Consider the following 20878-nt stretch of genomic DNA (forward strand, 5'->3'; position numbering starts at 1 on the left):
TCTGTAAAACATTCCTAAATAACTGTGTTATTCCCAAATTTACGTAGATACAAATGTATCATAGTATAGTTGTACATATATAAAATATATGAAGTATAAAGGGTCCTGCCATTCATCTTCTGGAAACTTTGTTGCTACATACCAAAAAACAAAAAAAAACAAACAAAACAAAACAAAACAAAAAAAAAAAAAAAACACCCACCTGGTTCAGGTAATTTCCATTTTCAAAGAAAAATGGAAACATTTTGCTTTCATCAAAATAAAATCCTCATTAACAATTCAAATGTCTACCGTGATTTTTCATTAAAATCATATTTAAAATGGGAAAGGTCTGCACCAATTATCATTTACCACAATAAAGAGCACACAGTTTTGTTTGCTGTTTGGTTAGGCTGGGTGAGAAATCTCCAAGTCCTTCTGCTCCACATGCTGATCCAAACATTCCCCAGCAGGGAGCAGTATGCGTGCACCACAGCCCTTACTCCCAACTCCCCGAGTAGGCGCATCATCTGTAATCAGACTTAAGTTTCTGTCCTGCCTCATCACCTCAAATACTGTTCAAATTCCTTCCACAACTTGTACTTCCCCACTGACAACAAAGTGCTGCTGCTATGCCACCATGATGGACACTTTAAAAGTTCTATGTATTAAAAAGCTTTATTTGTTTAACATGCCCTCAGGGCCTTCAAGAGACACAACTCTACTGGTATAGACACATATGGTCATTGGGCAAGGATTTAACTTATCCCTCCTCTTCAAGATTCCACAAAGAAACTCAAATGAGATGCAGTAAGACTAAGTTAAACCTGTCCTCCAGCTATCATGTTTAAAGGATTATCCCAGCATGATTTCCTCACAATTAGCTTTTTTGTCAGAGCACCATTCATAAAAATACCAATTTATGACTCTTGTTTACTAACAATAAGCAAAATGTTTTTGTCTTGTTTTAATAAAGCAGTAAAAAATTTATACTCTAAAATGATTTTTAAAAAAACCAACAACACCCATTTTTCTCCCCAAAACATATATATTCTTAATACTAGGCCACTTCTCCAGGTAATTACCCCCTGTAGTAACTTTGATGTTTTGGCGTGTTTCCCTTTTGGCACTCCCTAACTCTTAAAATAGTGATACTAAATATGTATGTGTGCATGTTGTATTTATTAAGTAAATAACATATACCAAATTATACATAATTTAGTATTTATTCTTTTTCATACGAATTATAAAATGAAGAATACATTTGGTCACATTAATTTTAATAATAATTTAATCCAAGTGAGCAAGTTTTCTTCAAATAATTAAGTTATGAGAAGACATAACTTGTGTATTTTAGTAAAACTTTAAAAATTTTAAGATCAAAATAGGATAAACAAAGTCAGCAAACAGAGAAATGCTTTCTATGAGTCAGACAATATTCTTTACATCTTTTATGTCATTTAATTCTCAAAACAACACTATGATACAAGTACAATCACATTCCCAATTCCATGCATGGAAGAAGCATTCAGTGTTAAGCAAAGCAAATCAGTATTAAGAAATTTGTTTAAAAAGGTAAAGACAGGATCCAAGTACAAGCAGTAAAACCACAGAATTTGTTCTGTTAAACCATTATATTATACTTTCTCGTGAAATTAAACATGGCCCATAATTTCACTGCTATTCCTGATGAAGTGATTTTTGCATCTGTCCGGCTATTCGTCTGTCCGTCCACCCACCCGTCCTTCTTTAAAGATAGGAAAAAAATACTTACTGTCACTAGGAGTACCCTGTTCTAATAAAAATTGCTGTCCTTCACTCCACTGTCTCTCTAAAAGCTGTTCTATGCTGGCTGCTACTGGAGGCAGATTTTCCAAACTGTTGTTGCCTGGTTGATCATAGCGAATCTGTAAGCTGCTTACAGGGGATCTGTTGAAGATATTAATTCTCAGGTTAAACAGAAGGAGAACCCTTTGGGGAATGTGTGCAAAGATCTTCACCTCATGTTGACCCTTCCCCTGCATAAGATTTCATACACCAGGCTGCGTATTTTGAAAGAAGGATAAAACCATAATCCACCCTAAATTTTAGTAATTGTCATTTTTCCTCCCCAAACAGTAAAACCAAGGAAATAAATGCCCATACTTGATAATTAACCACCAAAAAATAAAAACATACAACCAATAATCTTTGAACTAGAATATAAAAGAACTTGATACAGCTTTATAAGACAGAAGGGTAAGGGAAACAGGATTACAAAGACTTTAAAATAATTAGCCAGGAGAGTTCTACCATTCTAGTTTAATGTAAAATGTATCAGAATAACACTGCACAGTCATGTTAACGTAGAAGGCATTTTAATTTGCAGTTAGCAAAATCTCAAATATCAATAAAACAAAATTTTCCACAATTTTAAAGGAGCCTTTTCTAATAAATTTAAAAAATACGTATTTTGTAGTGTTTTTAGCACTAAGGAAAAGGATCAAGACCAAACCAATTTTTATTTAGCCCTTTACACAAATATTTCTAAAATGTCTTAGATCTGTCATACAAGAACAAGATTTAAGGCCTCCCTGGTGGCAAAGGCATTAAAGACACAGCGCTATCAAGCTATCACTAGCTACTACAACACGAGTTTAATCCCAGGCCAGGGAACTGACCCACATGGCGCAGCAGACCTCTCCTGTCTTGTGCCCACTGCTCCCCTCAGCAGTGTATTTCAGTACATCTACCTATATTCTGCTTCCCACTCTGTATGGTGAATCCTCTCAACCCCCCAAACCCCCCCCCCACCTCTGGCCTACATCCCATAAATAAATAAATCTTTTTAAAAAAAAGACAGTAAATAAATCTTTAATCAACTTTCAAGCCAAATCTTACTTACATTAAGATGAACAAACAGGGGCCTCCCTGGTGGCGCAAGGGGTTAAGTCTTAGCACTGTGAAGCTATCACCAGCCAGAAACTGCAGCATGAGTTCGATCCCCGGCCAGGGAACTAACCCACAGGGCGCAGCAGACCTCTCCTGTCTCACCCACTGCTCCCCTCAGCAGTGTATTTCAGTATATCTGCCTGTTCTGCTCCCCACTCTGTCTCTGGTGAATCCTCTCAAGCCCCCTCTATACCTCTGGCATACACCCCAGCTCTTGTATGAACAAACAAACTAAATCTTTAAAAAAAAAAAAAAAAGATGAAAAAACACAATATTCGTTCATATACTTTTTGTTTTCAATTAGTAAATGTAGTCAATTGTGATAACCAGCATCCAAACCAACATAATACATCAGAAAAGATCTTTAGAGTTCCAAAGTGTTTCTATAATTATCCTCCACAACCTAGTAAGAAGTCAAAACCTGCCTATTGGCTCCATTTTTTTTTCTTTCTTTTTTTTTTTAAAGATTTATTTATTTATTTATTTATACAAGCACTGGGTATAGTCAGAAGCGCGGGAGGGTGAGAGAATTCACCAGAGCCAGAGCTGGGAACAGAATAGGCAGAAGGACCGAAGTACACTGCTGAGGGGAGCAGTGGGCAGTGGGAGAGGTCTGCGCACCATGTGGGACCCTTGCTGGCAGCAGGAGATCGAACCGGCGCTGCAGAGGCTGTGGGCAGCTTCGCAGCCCAGCGCTCAACCACTGCGCCACCGGGGAGGCCCTATTGGCTCCATTTCTATATGAGGAAACAAGATGGGGTTTTAGTGACTTGTCTAAAGACACACTGCTGGTAAATGACAGAGCTGGGACTACAGCTCATGTCTTTTAACAACCCGCTAGTATTTTGCCACTGCCTTACTCTTCTCTGTAAAAATCTCTTTAAATAAGAAGCTAAACAAATGAGGATTTTTAGCCCGTATGTAAACATCATGTGCTACATACAGTTGAGTACCCCCTCTCCAAATAGTATATTATAAGAGGATAGGTTAGATTATTACATTTCAGACTAATTTTGTAAGTGTAACATAACTTACTGCCATTTATTGTTACATTCCATTAGTTAGTGAAAAACAATGAAATATACTAGACAAAGTAGCACTTAGGGATCTTGAATAGTTTCTGGGTAGCTAATATGATGGTTTAAGTTTAAAAGGGAAACACAGAAATGCTTCCTCCACTAAACATGAGGGAAAAAAATCCATTAACTTTTTTTGGGGGGGAGGGAAGAGGTAATCATAGTGTGAAATTATAGATCAGTCAGATGATGTTATCACTATATACTTCAGACTCTTAGTCTCAAAAGAAAGAGTATTTAATTTTCTTCAGAGTTTAATTAGGAAAAACAATACTACTTTTAGCTCATGCAGGAATTATACAGGAAAAAGGCACTACTGGGGGCCTCCCCGGTGGCGCAGCAGTTGAGCACTGGGTTGCGAGGCTGCCCGCAGCCTCTGCAGTGCCGGTTCGATCCCCGGCTGCTCCCTGGCCACCGGAGGAGGGTCCCGCATGGCGCGCAGACCTCTCCTGCCGCCCGCTGCTCCCCTCAGCAGTGTACTTCAGTCTGCCTGCTCTGCTCCCCACTCTGGCTCTGGTGAATTCTCTCACCCTCCCGCGCTTCTGACTGTACCCAGTGCTCGTATAAATAAAAATAAATCTTAAAAAAAAAAAAGGCACTACTGTATGTACTACCAGAAAATACTGAAATTAGAGGAGTTTGAACTACTCTCACTTATGAAAAAGATGTTCCTTAAAAGACATTCCCCAAATCAGCAACACTGATTTCAAGGTAGTTATTACATAAAAAAAAATTTAAATTTTTAAAAACTTTTAATTACCACAGTGGGAAAAATTTTAACTTCCCATAGTTGAATGGGCTTATTTTTCTCCTGCCTGGAAGAAAGTATAGAAGTTGATAGTGGAATAAAATTAATGAAAAGACAGCCAGCCATAGTGTAAAGTTCCAATGTGTTTCATAAACTGTGATGATATTTTCTATTAACATCCCTCCAAGTGAGAAAAGAAGACTTGTGCTCAAGGAAAATTAATTTTTTTCAGCATAACTGAGTTAAGAGTGTCCAGCTAACAGGAAAATACCATTCCATAACCTCACCTACATTATATAGTAAATAATGGACCCATATTTTTTCACATAATATCCAATTTCACAAAAGAATGTAATGCATCTACTATACTTTGACTCAAATAATTTTAAAAACTAGAGAAATTTTAGAGATGTGCCATAAGAATTTCATTTACTTAATTAGTACCTAGATACTAAAGGGTTAAGTGCATCACCCACATGGTAACTAAAACTGAAACCAAAGTTGAAAGACTTATTTCATAAATTTAAGAGATTTAAAGACTATAGTTGATCAAATATAATTACCTAAAATATTACATTAATAGCACTATCAAGTAAATATATAAATGGTAAGCAAACACGAAAATTGACTGGAAATCTGAGAAAAGGAGTATCTTAAAAAGTTTAGAAATGCATGTGTTTTTATTAATATTCAAATTAATTTAGAATCATTCTGCTTGACTGTCTGGATATGCTTATCACCAGAATGCTCTCTTTCATAGTCTTAGAAAGTACACTCTGATGATATGAGATAAAGAAGTTTCCAAATCTCAGAATGTTTCCTTTGCCTATACTTTACAGTGTAAATAATACTTACCTTGGTGAAAGACTTCCTCGGGGTGAGCTTCCTCGACCAACAAGGCTGCGGCTATTGTCTCCAAGATCTTGATCTGTAGTGTAAATATTTCATAGCTGATAAACTCTCACTAGATAAAAAGCCTTAAGCTCTTGCCCTGATTTTTCCTAAAACATACATAAACCTTTACCACTATCTCTGCAGTTGCTAGTTTAGAACTGCTGAACTGTGGCATGTAAGGCGTTGTCCCTACACGTTTTTGTGGGTGTAGAAGGCCATGGATTATGTTCTGTTCTTTCATTCCTTTCAATTTTACAGCACAGAAGCGTGGTTTGCATTTGCAGTACCCTCCCCTCAGCCACTTTTAATTTCTACGGTTAAAGTAATGAATCACAGCTGTGGACAGCTAATCTGTATGCTTATCACAGCAAATCCTTATGCTTTGTATTTTTTAACACTTTGCATCCCAAGACAAGTCATAACGTACATAATATATTACATAGAATCATATGCCAAGAGTAAAATTATATACACTACATGGATCCTCTGACCAAGAATATTTACACAACACAAATATCCAAACTGACAAAAACAAGTAGGAATACAGAATTCTGTATTTAAAAAAAATTAAACTCTTAGAAATATTTCAAATAGCTCTGCCGGAAAAGTAACTAGTATTTCCCCTACAGTTATTTCCTGATAAATTACTCTATCTGGCCTCTTTCAAGGTTGTTCGCCGCTTTTTCTGAGTCATGTAACCTTTGACCCTAAAAGGGTAAAGACATGACTGATCCATTCTTGGTGAACTGTTAAACCCATTCCCTTCCCCCAAACAGGCATGACTACTTGGACATGTCAACAAATCCTTAAGGATGGAATGAAACAAGCAAATCCAGTGGCTCATTAAAACAGTAGAAGAGGCAAATGCTACAAAATGTCAACTGGTGAAAATTCACAGGATTACTAAACACTGTAGAAATTCTCTAACAGGATTTTTAAAAACCAAGTTTGTGTAATGCAATTTCATGAATTATGCAAATAAAGGTTTAGGCTATTCACAGAAAAGCCAAGTGTTATGTTACTGCATAGAACTGAGAACTGAACACATCAATCACAAAAGTCACAGGAGACATTGTTGCATTCCTGCCTGCTGATGGCTTTGCTTAAACATTTACATTTCAGACAGTAAAAAAAAAAAAAAAAAAAAAAAAAGCACATCACTGTTTTGTAGCACAGCATACTATTTACTTCCAACTATGATCCTCTGGTTAAAAAAATAAAGTCCTATATTAATCACACCTCTAGACATTTCAAATAAAATGAGTCAACGGGGAAAATATAGCAGTGGAGGAAAGAAAGAGAATTTGATAGTTTAAAAACTCCTAAAAACTTACCTGTTTGATTGTTTTCAGACTGAGCTATAAGAGCTGCCATTGATGAATTTGGATTTAATCTATTGCCATAAATATGAGATGGTGCCTGACTAAGAGAAGATCCAGATAGGGTATTTGCCTAAATAAAAAGAATTAGAAAGATGAATGAGTTATATTTGAAAATATGTTTGTATTTTTCTTCCTAACAGGCCTAGTAACTATTTTCTCCAACCTAAAAATATATGTAAAATTTGCTGACTTTCTGAAGAACAAATTTCATTCTTACTTCACTATTCCAACATTTAGTTTTTGAAGTTATACAACTCCAGCTTTTCTTTAAAAAGGGAGACTGGCATAGTCAAGAGTCAACTATTTCTGCTTTAATTTCAAGCATTTATTTAGTCAATGCCAAAATCTAGCATCACAGTAACCATGTGAACATATGACTAATTATTTAATCTTACTAGACCACTTACATAATATGGACAGGTAGACAACAAATGTCTAACAAATGCATCAGTCTCTTACATCACAGGTTGGCTAGGGAGGTCAAAGGGTTCAACTTCTAGTATTTTAAGTATACAGAGCCGTATTTTGATGACTAGCTTTACTCTGTGATTAGTAATTCCTGCATACTATTTTTGTTATTTTCTATTTTGATAGACTTGGAAGCCTGCTAGCCTGCTTTTTCTATTTTGTTTTGTTTTTATTTTAAAAGAAAGCAAACAGGCATCACAAGTATGTTTTCTATACAATGCAGAGCTCAACAAATCACGGCTTTGCCCTGACCCCATATAAGGCACTGTCTTTTTGGCAGGATGCCAGTTGTACTAACTGAAGAACTGGTCCAAAGTTTGTAATTCATTCATGTTGCTAACCACAATTCTGAAGGCCTCTACTGGGACTTGTGCCAAACAAGCAGAAATGAACTCTTGAACAGATGAAGTTAAGGAGTCCATCCAAAGTCTTGCATAATCCAATGTAATAAAAATCCTTCTTTGATGTGAATACTTTCCCACTTTCCAAGAATATTATAACCTTAAAATGTGGCATTTTGGAACCAAATCTCTTGTACACAAAAGGCTGTTACTCACAGAAGACTGTTACTAACCTGAAATACTTTTCAGATTTAACAAAACCACAAATTCTAAAGTAGACATTTTTTGGTGAATGAAATCAAACTTAAGCTTTAATAAAAAGAAATCCTTATGCATTTATTTCAGAACAAAATTCTAGAAAATAATTTCAAAGAAGTATAGCTTTCTAATATAAAGAAGCTGAATAACAGCAGTACCAAAGATGTGGGACATTATGACATGTGTGACTGCACATAAGAGACCAAAATGACACAGTAGTTACAACTAGCAAAATATTACAGAGAATAAACTGTTTCTGGAAAGACTCATATCCTGCATTATATCTGACCTTTAGCCAATTTACGAAATATGAAAATTCAACCTTATAATTCACAGAAATCGTCTTTGTAATGCAGAATCCTGTCCTTGATTTCCAGTGTTTCAAGCTGTATTTACTTCATAGTTCAGACTATAATGCCTAAATTCAATCTGTCAATATCTGGGTTTCATTTTCCCTCTTATTAAAGATAGGTATAGCAAACATAAAATATACAATTAGTAACAGAAATACAGTAATATTGTTTTACCTCTCAACTACTTGGGAATCTTGGCTACCCATAAAGAAAAAAAAAATCCGGACATACAGAAAAACCAGATGTTATAAGTTCCATGTGCTAAATCTTGGTACCTATACTTATAAATACCCTGAACACTTTATTTACTTATTCTAGACATAATTCTAAAAGGATCAACTAAGTATATAACTGATTAGAAGTGGAAAAATAATTAGAAAGAAGAAAAAGTAATGTTGAGACTTTTTGTTGGCAGCAAAAAGTAAGAGCTGACAGTAACAGAGCAAGAAAAATATGAGCAAGAGTATGTTACAGATTGTTGGAGGGGTGGCACTGAAAGAACACAAAGTAAGTAAACATTCTTAGTGTTATGACTGTCCTTTTTCATGCATTCATTGATTGGCTGAATTGTAACTATTATCCCAACCAGTCTCCTTTTTTTTAGTTTCAACTGACAGTTTTTAAGAGCTGCCTTAGTATTTTGATAAGAATTAAAAGACTTTATTAAGATATACACACATTTTCCTGGAAAGGTCTCTTCTATCAAGGCTTTTATATATATATATATATATATATATATATATATATATATATATATATATATATATATATATATATATATATATATATATATATAAAGTGGACCCTCGCCGGCAGCCAGGGAACGAACCGGCGCTGCAGAGGCTGCGGGCAGCCTCACAGGCGCGCGTGCGTGCGTGCGTGCGTGTGTGTGTGTGTGTGTGTGTGTGTGTACTTTTAGCTTCTGTGGCCTCCACATTATCTTACTTTCCTTATCATACATTTTGGGCCAGTATACTAAAAGATGAAATACAAAGTAATACAGGATAATAATTTACTTGCATAAAGACTATCATTAGGGAGAGGATAAATCTTTTTTTAGCGCAATTCCAAAGCCAGAAAGTATATACTTTATAAAGATGGCAGGCAAAAAATAAAATTAATAGTAATAGACTAAAATGGAATATAGTCTTAACCTGAAAGACTAATTTCCCAATTTTCTGAAAGGATAAAAATTATCTGGTAGTTGTCTGCTTTAAAAAAATTACTGCCTTGGGCCTCCCTGGTGGCACAAGGTTAAGACACAACCTATGAAGCAATCTGCAGCCACTGCAGCACAAGTTTAATCCCCAGTAAGGGGGCTACCCACATGGCACAGCAGACCTCTCCTGACTTGCCCCACTGCTCCCCTTAGCAGTGTACATTGGTCCATCTGCCTGTTCTGTTCCCCACTCTGTCTCTGGTGAATGCTCTCACCCCCCCACACACACACCTCTGGCCTGTACGCCAGTTCTTGTACACATAAATAAATATTAAAAAAAAATCACTGCATTGGGGCCTCCCTGGTGGCGCAAGGGGTTAAGACGCAACCTATGAAGCCACTGCAGCATGAGTTCTACCCTGGCCGGCCAGGGAGCAACCCACATGGCGCAGCAGACCTCTCCTGTCTCACCCGCTCCTCCCCTCAGCAGTGTATTTCAGCCAATCTGTCTGTTCTGTTGAAGTATAAAGTATAAAGGGCACTGAAAGCTTTTTTTTTTTTTTTTTTTTGTGGGACACTAGCCTGAGGCCGGGGGAACGAACCGGTGCTGCAGAGACTGTGGGCAGCTTCGCAGCCCAGCGCTCAACCACTGTGCCACCAGGGGAGGCCCGGCATTGAAAGCTTTTATAGAAAAGAAACCTAGAACAAGGTTAGAGATAGATTGAAAGCAAATTACTAAAGCACCTTAAAACTGCTTCAGAAGACCTAACAAAAAGACTGGCATTTTGGGGAGAGGTAAATATCTAACCCAATGACACTTACATGTTCTCTTGCTCTTGGAAAGAGAGCGGCTGTTGTGCACAGATATCCAACGACTTGTTAACACGAGGGGAGGCTGAGTGAAGATTCCCTGATATCTACCGCATGTGTATCCATGATAATACATCTGAGTAATTGTTAAGGTAAACCTAAGTCTCTTTGAAACAATATGCTTTGTGTGCCCAAGTCAAAGAATGCCCTTAGCAAATTTAATTTATTGTGTTAAACATCCTAACATCTTCCAGATTTCTCTTTCTAAGATACGAAAGTTTCTACCAAGGTAGTATCCCAACTTAAATCAAAGAAATATTGTTTCCTAAGCAGACTGATATACCACATTTAAATATTAAGATTAAAATTATATTTTGGCTTGCAATTTCCCACATTAAGAGTATAACAGGGTGGTCCCCATGAAAAGGGGAAGTTCCAGGTTCCCTGCCCCACCCAAAGGAGGGTGGAGCTAAAGAGAGGAAAAGAAAAGCTGGAGAAAGGACAAAGGAAGGAAGGAAGCAGGATGGAGAGCCAGAAGGAGACCTGGAGGAAGCACGTGGAGCAAAGAGACATGTGAAGAAACAGCACTTGCTTTTTGGTCCTGAAACAGATGTGGGTGAGAGACCCGTGGGGAGGTTAACAATGGCAGCTTTTATCTTGGTTTTGATTTTGCTCTTTTCCTTCCAGATTTGTCTGGTTGTTTCTGACCCTTCTCTATGGGTCCCCACTGGAAGTTGCTTTAGACTTGTGTCAGGCTTTGTGGCCTTGCTCTGGGCCAATCCTGCTTCGGTGGAATTTTACCTACGAGAGTATGGGTAACGTTGGGTGCTTGATTTAGAAACTATATTCTTTGCCTTTCCTGTATTGTTTACTACTTGTATTAAAGTTCCTTTTCAATAAAGTCTCACATATTTTGTGTTGATGTGACAGATGGCAGAACCTATTTAGAGCAGGCAGGTTTGCGGGGTCTGGGGTGGCCCTCTCCCTGCCCTGTAACAAGAGTAGTTCGTCTCTTTATATTTCATGTGTCTGCTGATGACCACAGAAAAGCTTTAAATGAGCTCTAGTTATAAAGTAACCATACCTAATTCCTAGGCTCTCAGCTCATTCTAAAGAAGTTAGTTAAGGGAGTGGGGTGGGGGGGTGAAGCGTGGGGTCATGTTAAGTCTACTGAGTATCAGAATTAAAAGTGGTATAGTTTTCATAATTTTCTTCCCTCCCTAATGCTGATGAAGGCAGAATAATAAAGAATTAAAAAAAAAAAACCTTAGGTTTGACAGAGTAGCACCTATAATATAAAATTTTCACATTGGAAGTATAGCAATACATCATCTAGAGATGAATATGAAACTTTATACTTCAGTTACAAAGGAAGATGTTATAGCAAGCATTTTTTTAAATGCTGTTAACCTGTCAATAGATATTAAAAGTCAAATGACTCAGGGCCTACCCTGGTGGCGCAGCAGTTGAGCGCTGGGCTGCGAGGCTGCCCGCAGCCTCTGCAACGCAGTTCGTTCCCTGGCCCCTGGCGAGGGTCCCACAAAAAAAAAAAAAAAAAAAGTCAAATGACTCAAACTCTAAAACATAGTAGTTTCTTCAAGCTTTTCAACCCTGACACAATACAAAAATATTCTTCCAAACTCTTGTCAGACTCACTGAATTGGGCCTTATTTTTTAAATTCCTACTTCATATGTATATGTGTGTGTGTGTGTGTATACACATTTTGCCCTAATATGTATATTAGAGGGGAAAACCCTGGACATCACTGTATCTACCACAGACCAAGCTGTCTTACCTTAGGCAAGGTACTAAACCCTGTCTTCAATTTTCATCTGAAAATATGGAGATAATAATAGTACCTACATTCATAAGAATATTGTGAGAACTAAATGAGTTAATATATGTAAAGTGCTTAGAAGAATGTTAAGCATATGGTAAGCACTCCAATTGAGCTTATTTAAATTTTTCCCCCCACAAGTTATTATGGCTTATATCTTCTCCATTAACTTCATTAGAATATAATTCACTAATTATATTCTCATAATCTGGCTCTATGACAAAAATTAGAACATATTTCTAAGAAAAATGATAGCATAATTTCTTGTACAATATTTTAATCTGTACATTCTTCAATAACATAAAAATACTGCAAATATAATGTAAGAATTCAAGTAACTTAATGACAACTTATGTATTTTGGAATTTACAAAAACAATTTTTTTTGACTAGAAAAATTTCCAGGAAAAACTAAAGAACAACGTAAAGTTTCATATGTTCTCTGATTTAATTCAAACTTTGCACTATGAAACATATTCTTATAACAGACCACATCTCTGTGTAACCTACCACCAGTAAGGCTTTAATACCCAGCATGTGATGAGAGATGAAACCAAGTGTGAACAACTTTCAGGTCCCATGAGTAGGCTGACTGTTAAAGCTGTCAGGTTCAATTGCATCATTCCACATTATTCAATGCCCCAGACTTGCTCTCTAATTGTTAAGAGCTTAACATATTCAAAACCATTGTTTAGGCTAATGCTGAAATGCCCTACAATTGAGTTTCTATAAAGTAGTGGGAGGGATTAAATTGTAGTTAAACCATCACTGAACACTAATGACTGGACAACAGGACTGTACAGAATAACCAAGCAATTCTAAGGAGGTTTCCTAGCTAGTTAGTACCTAATCAATATATCACCTATCTTGGGGGCGGTGGAGACAGAAGGAGGAATTATGTCCCTGGGCTGTGAAATAATTTAAAAACTGGAAACTACCTTATTCAACAGCTGAACTTAAAGTGGCTAAATTCTTGTATCTATGTTAACATGGAATTTTGAGTTTTAACAGAAAACTGTAATACTATTTTTAGTAAAGGAAGTGCTTCTGTACAGATCTCACTGTTAATTGGGTGGTTTCTGTAACAGTTGAAATAATGTCCTATAATAATTGTAACATCAGTGTAACAACCATTAATTCTAAAATACTTTATGGTCTGCAGAATACTTATTCTCATTTGGATGTCATAACATACTTGTATAGCAGGCAGAGGAGATATTTAAAGTATTCAATTTTGTATGTGAAAAAATTGTTGCCCACTAATTTGAAAGACCTTCTCAAGGTCATACTAGTGAACAGCAAACCTCCTAGAACCAAGGATTTCTGACTGAAAATTCTATTACTTTTCATTGTGTCACACAGACACAGTAAAATTCCTCACAAGGTTTTTTCAGAGATAGCTCTTGACGTAGAGACACATAATTTAGGAGTTCATTTTATGGTAATGATTAGTAAACCAGAGCAGGCTCAGGACTCAGACTGCCTTAATTCCAAACTTAGCTTAGTCCCTCCACTTGAAAGAAAATGAGATTCTGAGTAGTTACCTTTTCATCATCTAATAGCAAGAAATGTTACAAATAACTTATAAAAACTTATTTTACTCCAAATGTTAAGTTCCAAAAAGGTGCACTTCATTATGAAATTATTTCAAACAGATGAAACTTTTACTCTGATAAACCAAGTCAAAGATTTCCTGAGGTCAGGCGAATCTGCCTGGGAAACTTTTCTCAAACATAATGAAAGTGTCATACCTAACATCATCAGAAAGGACATCAAAAACTACATCTATGACAACTCCACAATACACACATAAAATGTTATGATATTGAAAAACAAAACATTCAAAGTTGACTAAGTCTCACAGAAATCTGTAAAACATTAGTCACAAATTACCACTTTTAAAGCACTTAAATGTTTGCATTAACTAAATGTCAGTTTCTTTAAATTATTTTAAACAAACATCATTTTTGTAATAGTAACTCCAAGTAAAGAAGGAAAAAAGATTATCTACTCGAAGACTACATCCAAAGCAAAACTCAGAATGCAAAATGTATTAAAACGCACTCCTTTTTCATTACATTCAGTATTAAATCCTTCTATCAAAGGAGTAATTCTTCAAACAAAATGCACTTGAATTCTTCCAAAGACAGAACAGAATGAATGTGGAACTGGTAAAGAAAGTGGAAATTGAAAGACAAAATGAAAAATTAATGGCACAACACAGAAACTAACTTATACCTATATTCACGACACAAGTCACACCATTAACAAAAGAAAAAGTCACATGTACAGTGGGTTCTATCTTCCAGTAATATTAAGAACTATAATTGTCTGTATTTTGCTAATATTGATGAAAAACAATTACTTCAAAAACAGTATATAAAACAAAAATTTAACTCAACAGAAAAGTGGGTTATGAAACATTTTTTGAAAGAATTTTTCAAATTAGGGCTGCTATGTGCCAGACTTTTTCCTCCCTACAATTTTATAAATGTCTATTTTTCTACCCTTTTAAGACAAAAGTAAGCTATTAGCTCAGTTTTTAATTTCTATTAGTTCTGTGATCTTACTACCCTGACCATTTTGCAGAGGAAAATTCTTAAGACAGCAAATAAGCCAAACAAGAAGACTGTCTAGGGCCTCCCCTGGTGGTGCAGCGGTTGAGCACTGGTCTGCAAAGCTGCCCGCAGCTTCTGCAGGGCAGTTTGATCCTCGGCCACCGGCGAGTGTCCCACATGGCGCGCAGACCTCTCCTGCTGCCCTCTGCTCCCCTCAGCAGTGTACTTCGTCCATCTGCCTGTTCTGTTCCCAGCTCTGGCTCTGATGAATTCTCTCGCCCTCTTCCCATGCTTCTGACTGTACCCAGTGCTTGTGTAAATAAATAAATAAATACTTAAAAAAAAAAAAAAGAAGAAGAAGAAGACTGTTTATCTTATTTAAAATGAAGACCAGAAAGATCAAAAACGACCTCTGGACTTTTAGCTTGTTGGCACTAAGCCAGTCACACTAAAAACAACTTTAAGTTTGCTATTGTTATTGGGGGGATGGGGTAGGGTGTGAAGAGCAAGCAAAAATATTATTCAAATTTAAACTTGCTATTCTCTGATTTATATTTTTTAAAGTATTTGCTTGTTGGTGTGATGATTTCCCTAATAATTATAACAAACTTCTATAACTAAATTTTTTAATAATTATTATTTTAATTTACCCACTTTTAGTGCTGTTCATTTTAAATCAACTACCTATAAAAGAAACCCTAAATAAAAAGGGCTTACTTATATATCCTTATAATTATCTAAACACAATGAATTACATGATTAGAAAACAAGCACAATTTTATGTGAAAGTTAAACAGAAACAAACTTGTTATTCTGAAAAGAAAATATCAAGCACATCATATTAAGATTCCTATCTAAATAGTCTATTCTAAGTGTCTGGGTAATCTTTCCCTTGTACAACATTTAGAAGATTTACATTTTGCATATTCAATACCAATGTCTCAGGCAGCTATAGTGAAGTAGTTCAGTACTTAATACAATGAGGCGGTCACTGTGCCTCAGTTGCCTGGAGACTGATGGTTGCTACGGGGGCACCAGAGAGGTCAGAATAAGTAAGTTTCAGCTTAAAGACAGAAAGCATTTATTGCTAGACAGAAACATAGATGCAGCTGTCTCAGCATGTAGCATTTGAGTCTAACTGGATGATCATATTTATAAGAGACCCACCTCACTGACATATAAAGATGATAAACAGTTAAGGATTTTAATTGGAGTGAATCCTGGATAACATGAAACTATGATTTCTTTGTTCTTCAGTTGAGTCATATGTTGAGTGGAATTTTCCTTCGAGCTATATAAGTTTCTCTTCACCACCACTTCCCCATCCACCTCCCTAATGTCAACCTCCAAAGCCACAAACATAATGAATGAGAAGAAATGAGATTTTTGCTTAATTCAGCCTGGAATTAACCAGAGAGTAAAACAGACTTTCTTTAAAAAAAGAAAAGGAAAATGTACGTTGAAAATGTTCAGTTGAGGACCTACTACACATAGAGCTTCCATATGATCCAGCAATTCCACTCCTAGGGATTTACCCAAAGGACACAGAAACATCAATTCCAAAGAACACCTGCACCCCTATGTTTATAGCAGCACTGTTTACAATAGCTAAGCTTTGGAAACAGCCCAAATGCCCAAAAATAGATGACTGGATCAAGAAGATGTGGTACATATATACCATGGAATATTACTCAGCATTCAAAAAAGATAAACACATGCAATTTGTAGCAACATGGATGGTGCTGGAAGGGATCATGCTCAGCGAAATAAGCCAAAAAGAAAAAGAAAAATACCGAATGGTCTCACTCATAGCAGGAATCTAGAAAACTTAAATAAGGGACCAGGAAAATGAATAACTATAAGAAAGTGAAAATCAAAATCAACAAAAAACTATGAACCAGAGACACTTTTTGGGGGGTGGGGGGTGGGAGGGGAGGGACTGGGGTCAGAATGGGGGGGTTGCAATTGTATGGGGAATATAAAAATAAAATTTATTATTTAAAAAAAAAAAAAGAAAATGTTCAGTTAAAACTCTGTCCAAGGATATAAAGCTACCAACAGCATATAGTTACATTTAATTAAGAGACAAAATATATTCTTAAGTTCCATGCTCTTATCTATCCTTTCACCTGTCTAACCCCAAACTCCTGCTAGTACTGCTACCTCACTAAGGCTAAAGAAAAACTTTCCCCAAACTTCTCAAATTCCCTTTATATTCAAGTTGAGAGGTTCAAATAGCTAACTTTCATTTTTAAACATGATACAACAAATTATACCACTGATTTTCTGTACTGAACTACCTGTTGTTTATTCTATTACTTGACAAAATTATAATGATTGTTTGCATTGCACCATTATATACTTAAAAAAAACCCAACACTGTGTTTTAATATACTAGTTTACAGAAAACAGTCATATATAGTACATATGTACAAACTCACATAGATATTCGTTCTAAAGGCCTATACAATAGAAATAAAAAACATATACAGCATAAGTTCACAGTAACTTACAACTACTTAACAAAGTTGCTTATAATTGGACTTTTGTTACTGATTTTCTCAAAATGCTGAGAGATTTGCTACTAGAGCTTTGTACAAAATAAAAATATAAAAGATCCCAAATAAATAAAAATTATATACTTTAGGAATTTTAAATTATCATCTTTGGGGAAGTACATGTGTGTACATGTATGTGTGTGTGTATACACATTATTTCCACTAACATAGCAATACAAATTGAGGTATTTTACAAATTCCTATAGAAAACCCTATTTCACCTCTCCATCTTCTAATCAAACTCACTTTCAAAAATGACAAACAAAAAAACCAAAATTAACAGGCAACTATAAATCAGAGATAGTGTGCAGGGGAGGAGGAAGGAGAGGGATCAAAAATGGGGAGGGTATAGCACAAGGGTGCACAAAGGTGAATTGGTGGTGGGGATTTTACGGTGACTATACCTGAAAGGAGAAAGCACACATTGTACAAAAATGAAGAATGATGTAAAATATATATATATAAAAATGACAAACGCATTTACGTATCTTAGCACTGTAATAATCTACCTGAGTTGTAGCAACAGCAGGGGTTGCAGATGATGCAGCTGATGGGGAGAGGCCTCCCACTTGTTGCAAATGTCCAGAAGACTGTTGAGGTAAATGAGAACTGGAGACAGGAGTACTAGATCCTGAGCCAGATACAACATTTGGAAATGATACTGCTACATCATTGCTGTTATAAATACCTGCAAGAAAAGAAATCTTATTTAAGTATTTTATAAGGAAGCAGTCAAATTTGTCAGATATAATAAGTTAGAATACCCACATTTCCTCCTGATTCCCCCAATGATACATATTACTGTTGATGGTTTAAAAAAAGTACTAGTAACAAAGTTAATAATTATCAACCTTTCATAAAACACTTTCATAAAAGAACCTAATTCATTTTTCATGTATTGAAAATGGCTTCCCTCTAGACAGCAATCACATTAGGAAGTGCTTCAGGTACTCCTTAAGTGCAAAACAATGTTTTTAAATAGTAGGTATGACTGTTACAGCATGAACAGTTTACTAAGACCTCTAGATCTTTTTTCACAAGATCAATAATACCCCTGAGACTGTTCTGTAAACTTCACTCTACTTCTATATTTTACAAGTTACATGCTGTTTTAATCCAAATCAAGGTGACAATCATTGAATTAAATATAACTCAATCTTGCAAATCATAAACTCTAAGAAAATGCCCTGAAACTCATTTGCTTAGGACAGAGTGGAAACAAAAATGCCAAATGATACAGAGGTGTAGTGAAATACTGGTTCATTCAACCATCCATGCATCCATTCATTCATCAAATATTTATTAAGTATCTATTAGAACATAGGCAACTGTGCTAGGAGCAGGAAATAAAGTAAGGAACAAGACAGACAAAGATCTTTGCTCTCAGGGAATTTGCAATTTAATTAAGGAGGCAAACATTACAACAAACACATGATTACAAATCGTGACAAGGACTATGATAGAAGAGAAAAAGGTACCACAAGTCAGAAAAAAAATCAGTGCAGGAAAGGCCTGTCTGAAAATAATCATTGTTGAGATCTAAAAAGCTAGCCAGGTGTTAAATGAATAAAGTAGAATATTTATTCTTTGTTAAAGAAAGAATAAAGTAGAAAAATTTATTTAAAAGACAAGGAAAAAAAGCTTTTTTGTTTTGTTTTGTTTTAAAAGGTTAACAAAAAGAAAAGATGATATGGCTTTAGCATAGTTGAGAGAGTGGTGGAAGATAAGGCTGGGGAAGGAGATTTCATGGGTCCTTGTAATGCAGACATATTTAGAAGTTATGCTAAGCTCAAAGGGAAGCCACCAAAGGCAAACAGTATGACTTTTTTAAAAAGGTCATCCCTAAGACTACCAGGTAGTGAAATTGAAAGAAGAGTAGAAATAGGAAGATCATTTAGGAGGCTATTCCACAACCTAGATGAAAAATTATCTCTCTCTGAACTAAAGTGGCAGTGGTATTAAATAGAAAGACTGATCTGAAGTGCACTGAAGTTAGAATCATCTACATTTGATAATAAGCTTTGTTTGATAAAGTAAAGACACATATATGAATGATTCCCAGGTTTATAGCTAGTGATTAGAAGTGCCATTTACTGAGGAGATGTAAAATGGAGAAGGAACAGTAGGGAATTTTGTTTGCAAAGAGAAAAAAGTCAGCCTAGGATTAAGTCCTAAAGACCACATAACATTTCAAGGATAGTTGGTAATATATAGGAAATTGTCAAGAAAACTGAGATCAGCGAGTTTAGAATAAAACCATGAGTACAATGTCACTGATAATGAGGAGAGTCTGAAGAAAGAGGGAGCAGTAACTGTACCAAAGTGATGCTAAAAGGTTTTAATAAGACATAGGACACTGATTAATACCCATTGGATGTGGAAACATGGAAAGAGATGGTAAGCTGAAGAAGAATGATGTAGTGTGAGCACAACCAAGAAAATGTTGTTTAGACTTAAGCTTTTATTACTGTGCCCAATGCAATATACAAAATTACTAATACAAGACAAAAGTATACCTGTCCAGTGACAAAAATGTTAGTGTTCACCAACCAGAATTCCTCCTTTTGCAGTTTCAAACTGCTTGGGAGGGCAAACCAGTACTACATCAAGTTGTTTATTCAGCAAAAAATCTCAATAAATGAATGGGATGATCAAGGAATATTTAACCAAGTAAATGATTAAACCTGATAAGTTATCCCCAACCCACATCCCTTTCCTGGAGGTTAATATGGTGTAAAAGTGGCTGAAAGTCCAAACCCTGCTCCCTCATGCACATAACTTAACCTCTCTGAACTATATAATACATCTCCATCTATAAAGTAAGAATTTTATCAACAATTTCACGGTGCTGATGCAAGGGCTACCTTATATATGCAAGGCATATATTAATATCATTAGTATACGGCCTACTACATGGCAAGAATCCATACTATTAAAATATAAAAAAGGAACACTATTGTTAAAGGGAATAAACATCGTTTGGGTGACCAAGGATATTCTTTATCTTGGCTTTCCCTTTCTAGAATGTAGAATATGATTAACATAATCATTATTCAGAAAGAGTAAAATAAAAGAGCTTTCTTTTTGAGACTCTTGGTCAAATTAACGGAATATAGGTGTTCCTAAATCTCTTTAGGCAGAAATCAACTATTTCTTATGTTGCTGCTATATTTTCACACAGAGGTGAACAATTATGCTCATTATAATTGCTTCTTTTGACTTTATCAATAAAATTACTATCATTACAAATATAAAACAGAGGGAAAGGTAGGGTGAAATGCACAAATATAGCTGTCATTTTTACGTATTTTCAAACATTTTTTTTTAAATTTTTTTTTCTTTTTTTTATAGAGGCATGTTTTATTTGTTTATTTTATTTGTTTGTTTTGTTTATACAAGCACTGGGTACAGTCAGAAGCGCGGGAGGGTGAGAGAATTCACCAGAGCCAGAGCGGGGAGCAGAGCAGGCAGAAGGACTGAAGTACACTGCTGAGGGGAGCAGCGGGCGGCAGGAGAGGTCTGCGCG

The 20878-nt window shown here is 35.8% G+C and overlaps 1 protein-coding gene across 1 annotated transcript in view; it reads right to left on the bottom strand.

The window, feature by feature from the left end:
* Positions 1-20878, bottom strand: part of MLLT10 (MLLT10 histone lysine methyltransferase DOT1L cofactor) — a gene marked incomplete at both ends in the record, with an annotated part of 193663 nt that overhangs the window by 11035 nt on the left and 161750 nt on the right. Inside the window, 4 exons of the mRNA XM_084254011.1 lie at positions 1754-1908; positions 5590-5662; positions 6963-7080; positions 17862-18040. Coding sequence (XP_084110137.1) covers positions 1754-1908; positions 5590-5662; positions 6963-7080; positions 17862-18040 — 525 coding nt within the window. The remainder of the gene's footprint in view (positions 1-1753; positions 1909-5589; positions 5663-6962; positions 7081-17861; positions 18041-20878) is intronic.

Source organism: Talpa europaea (genome assembly GCF_964194135.1).
Source record: "Talpa europaea genome assembly, chromosome: 14".
NCBI lineage: Eukaryota > Metazoa > Chordata > Mammalia > Eulipotyphla > Talpidae > Talpa > Talpa europaea.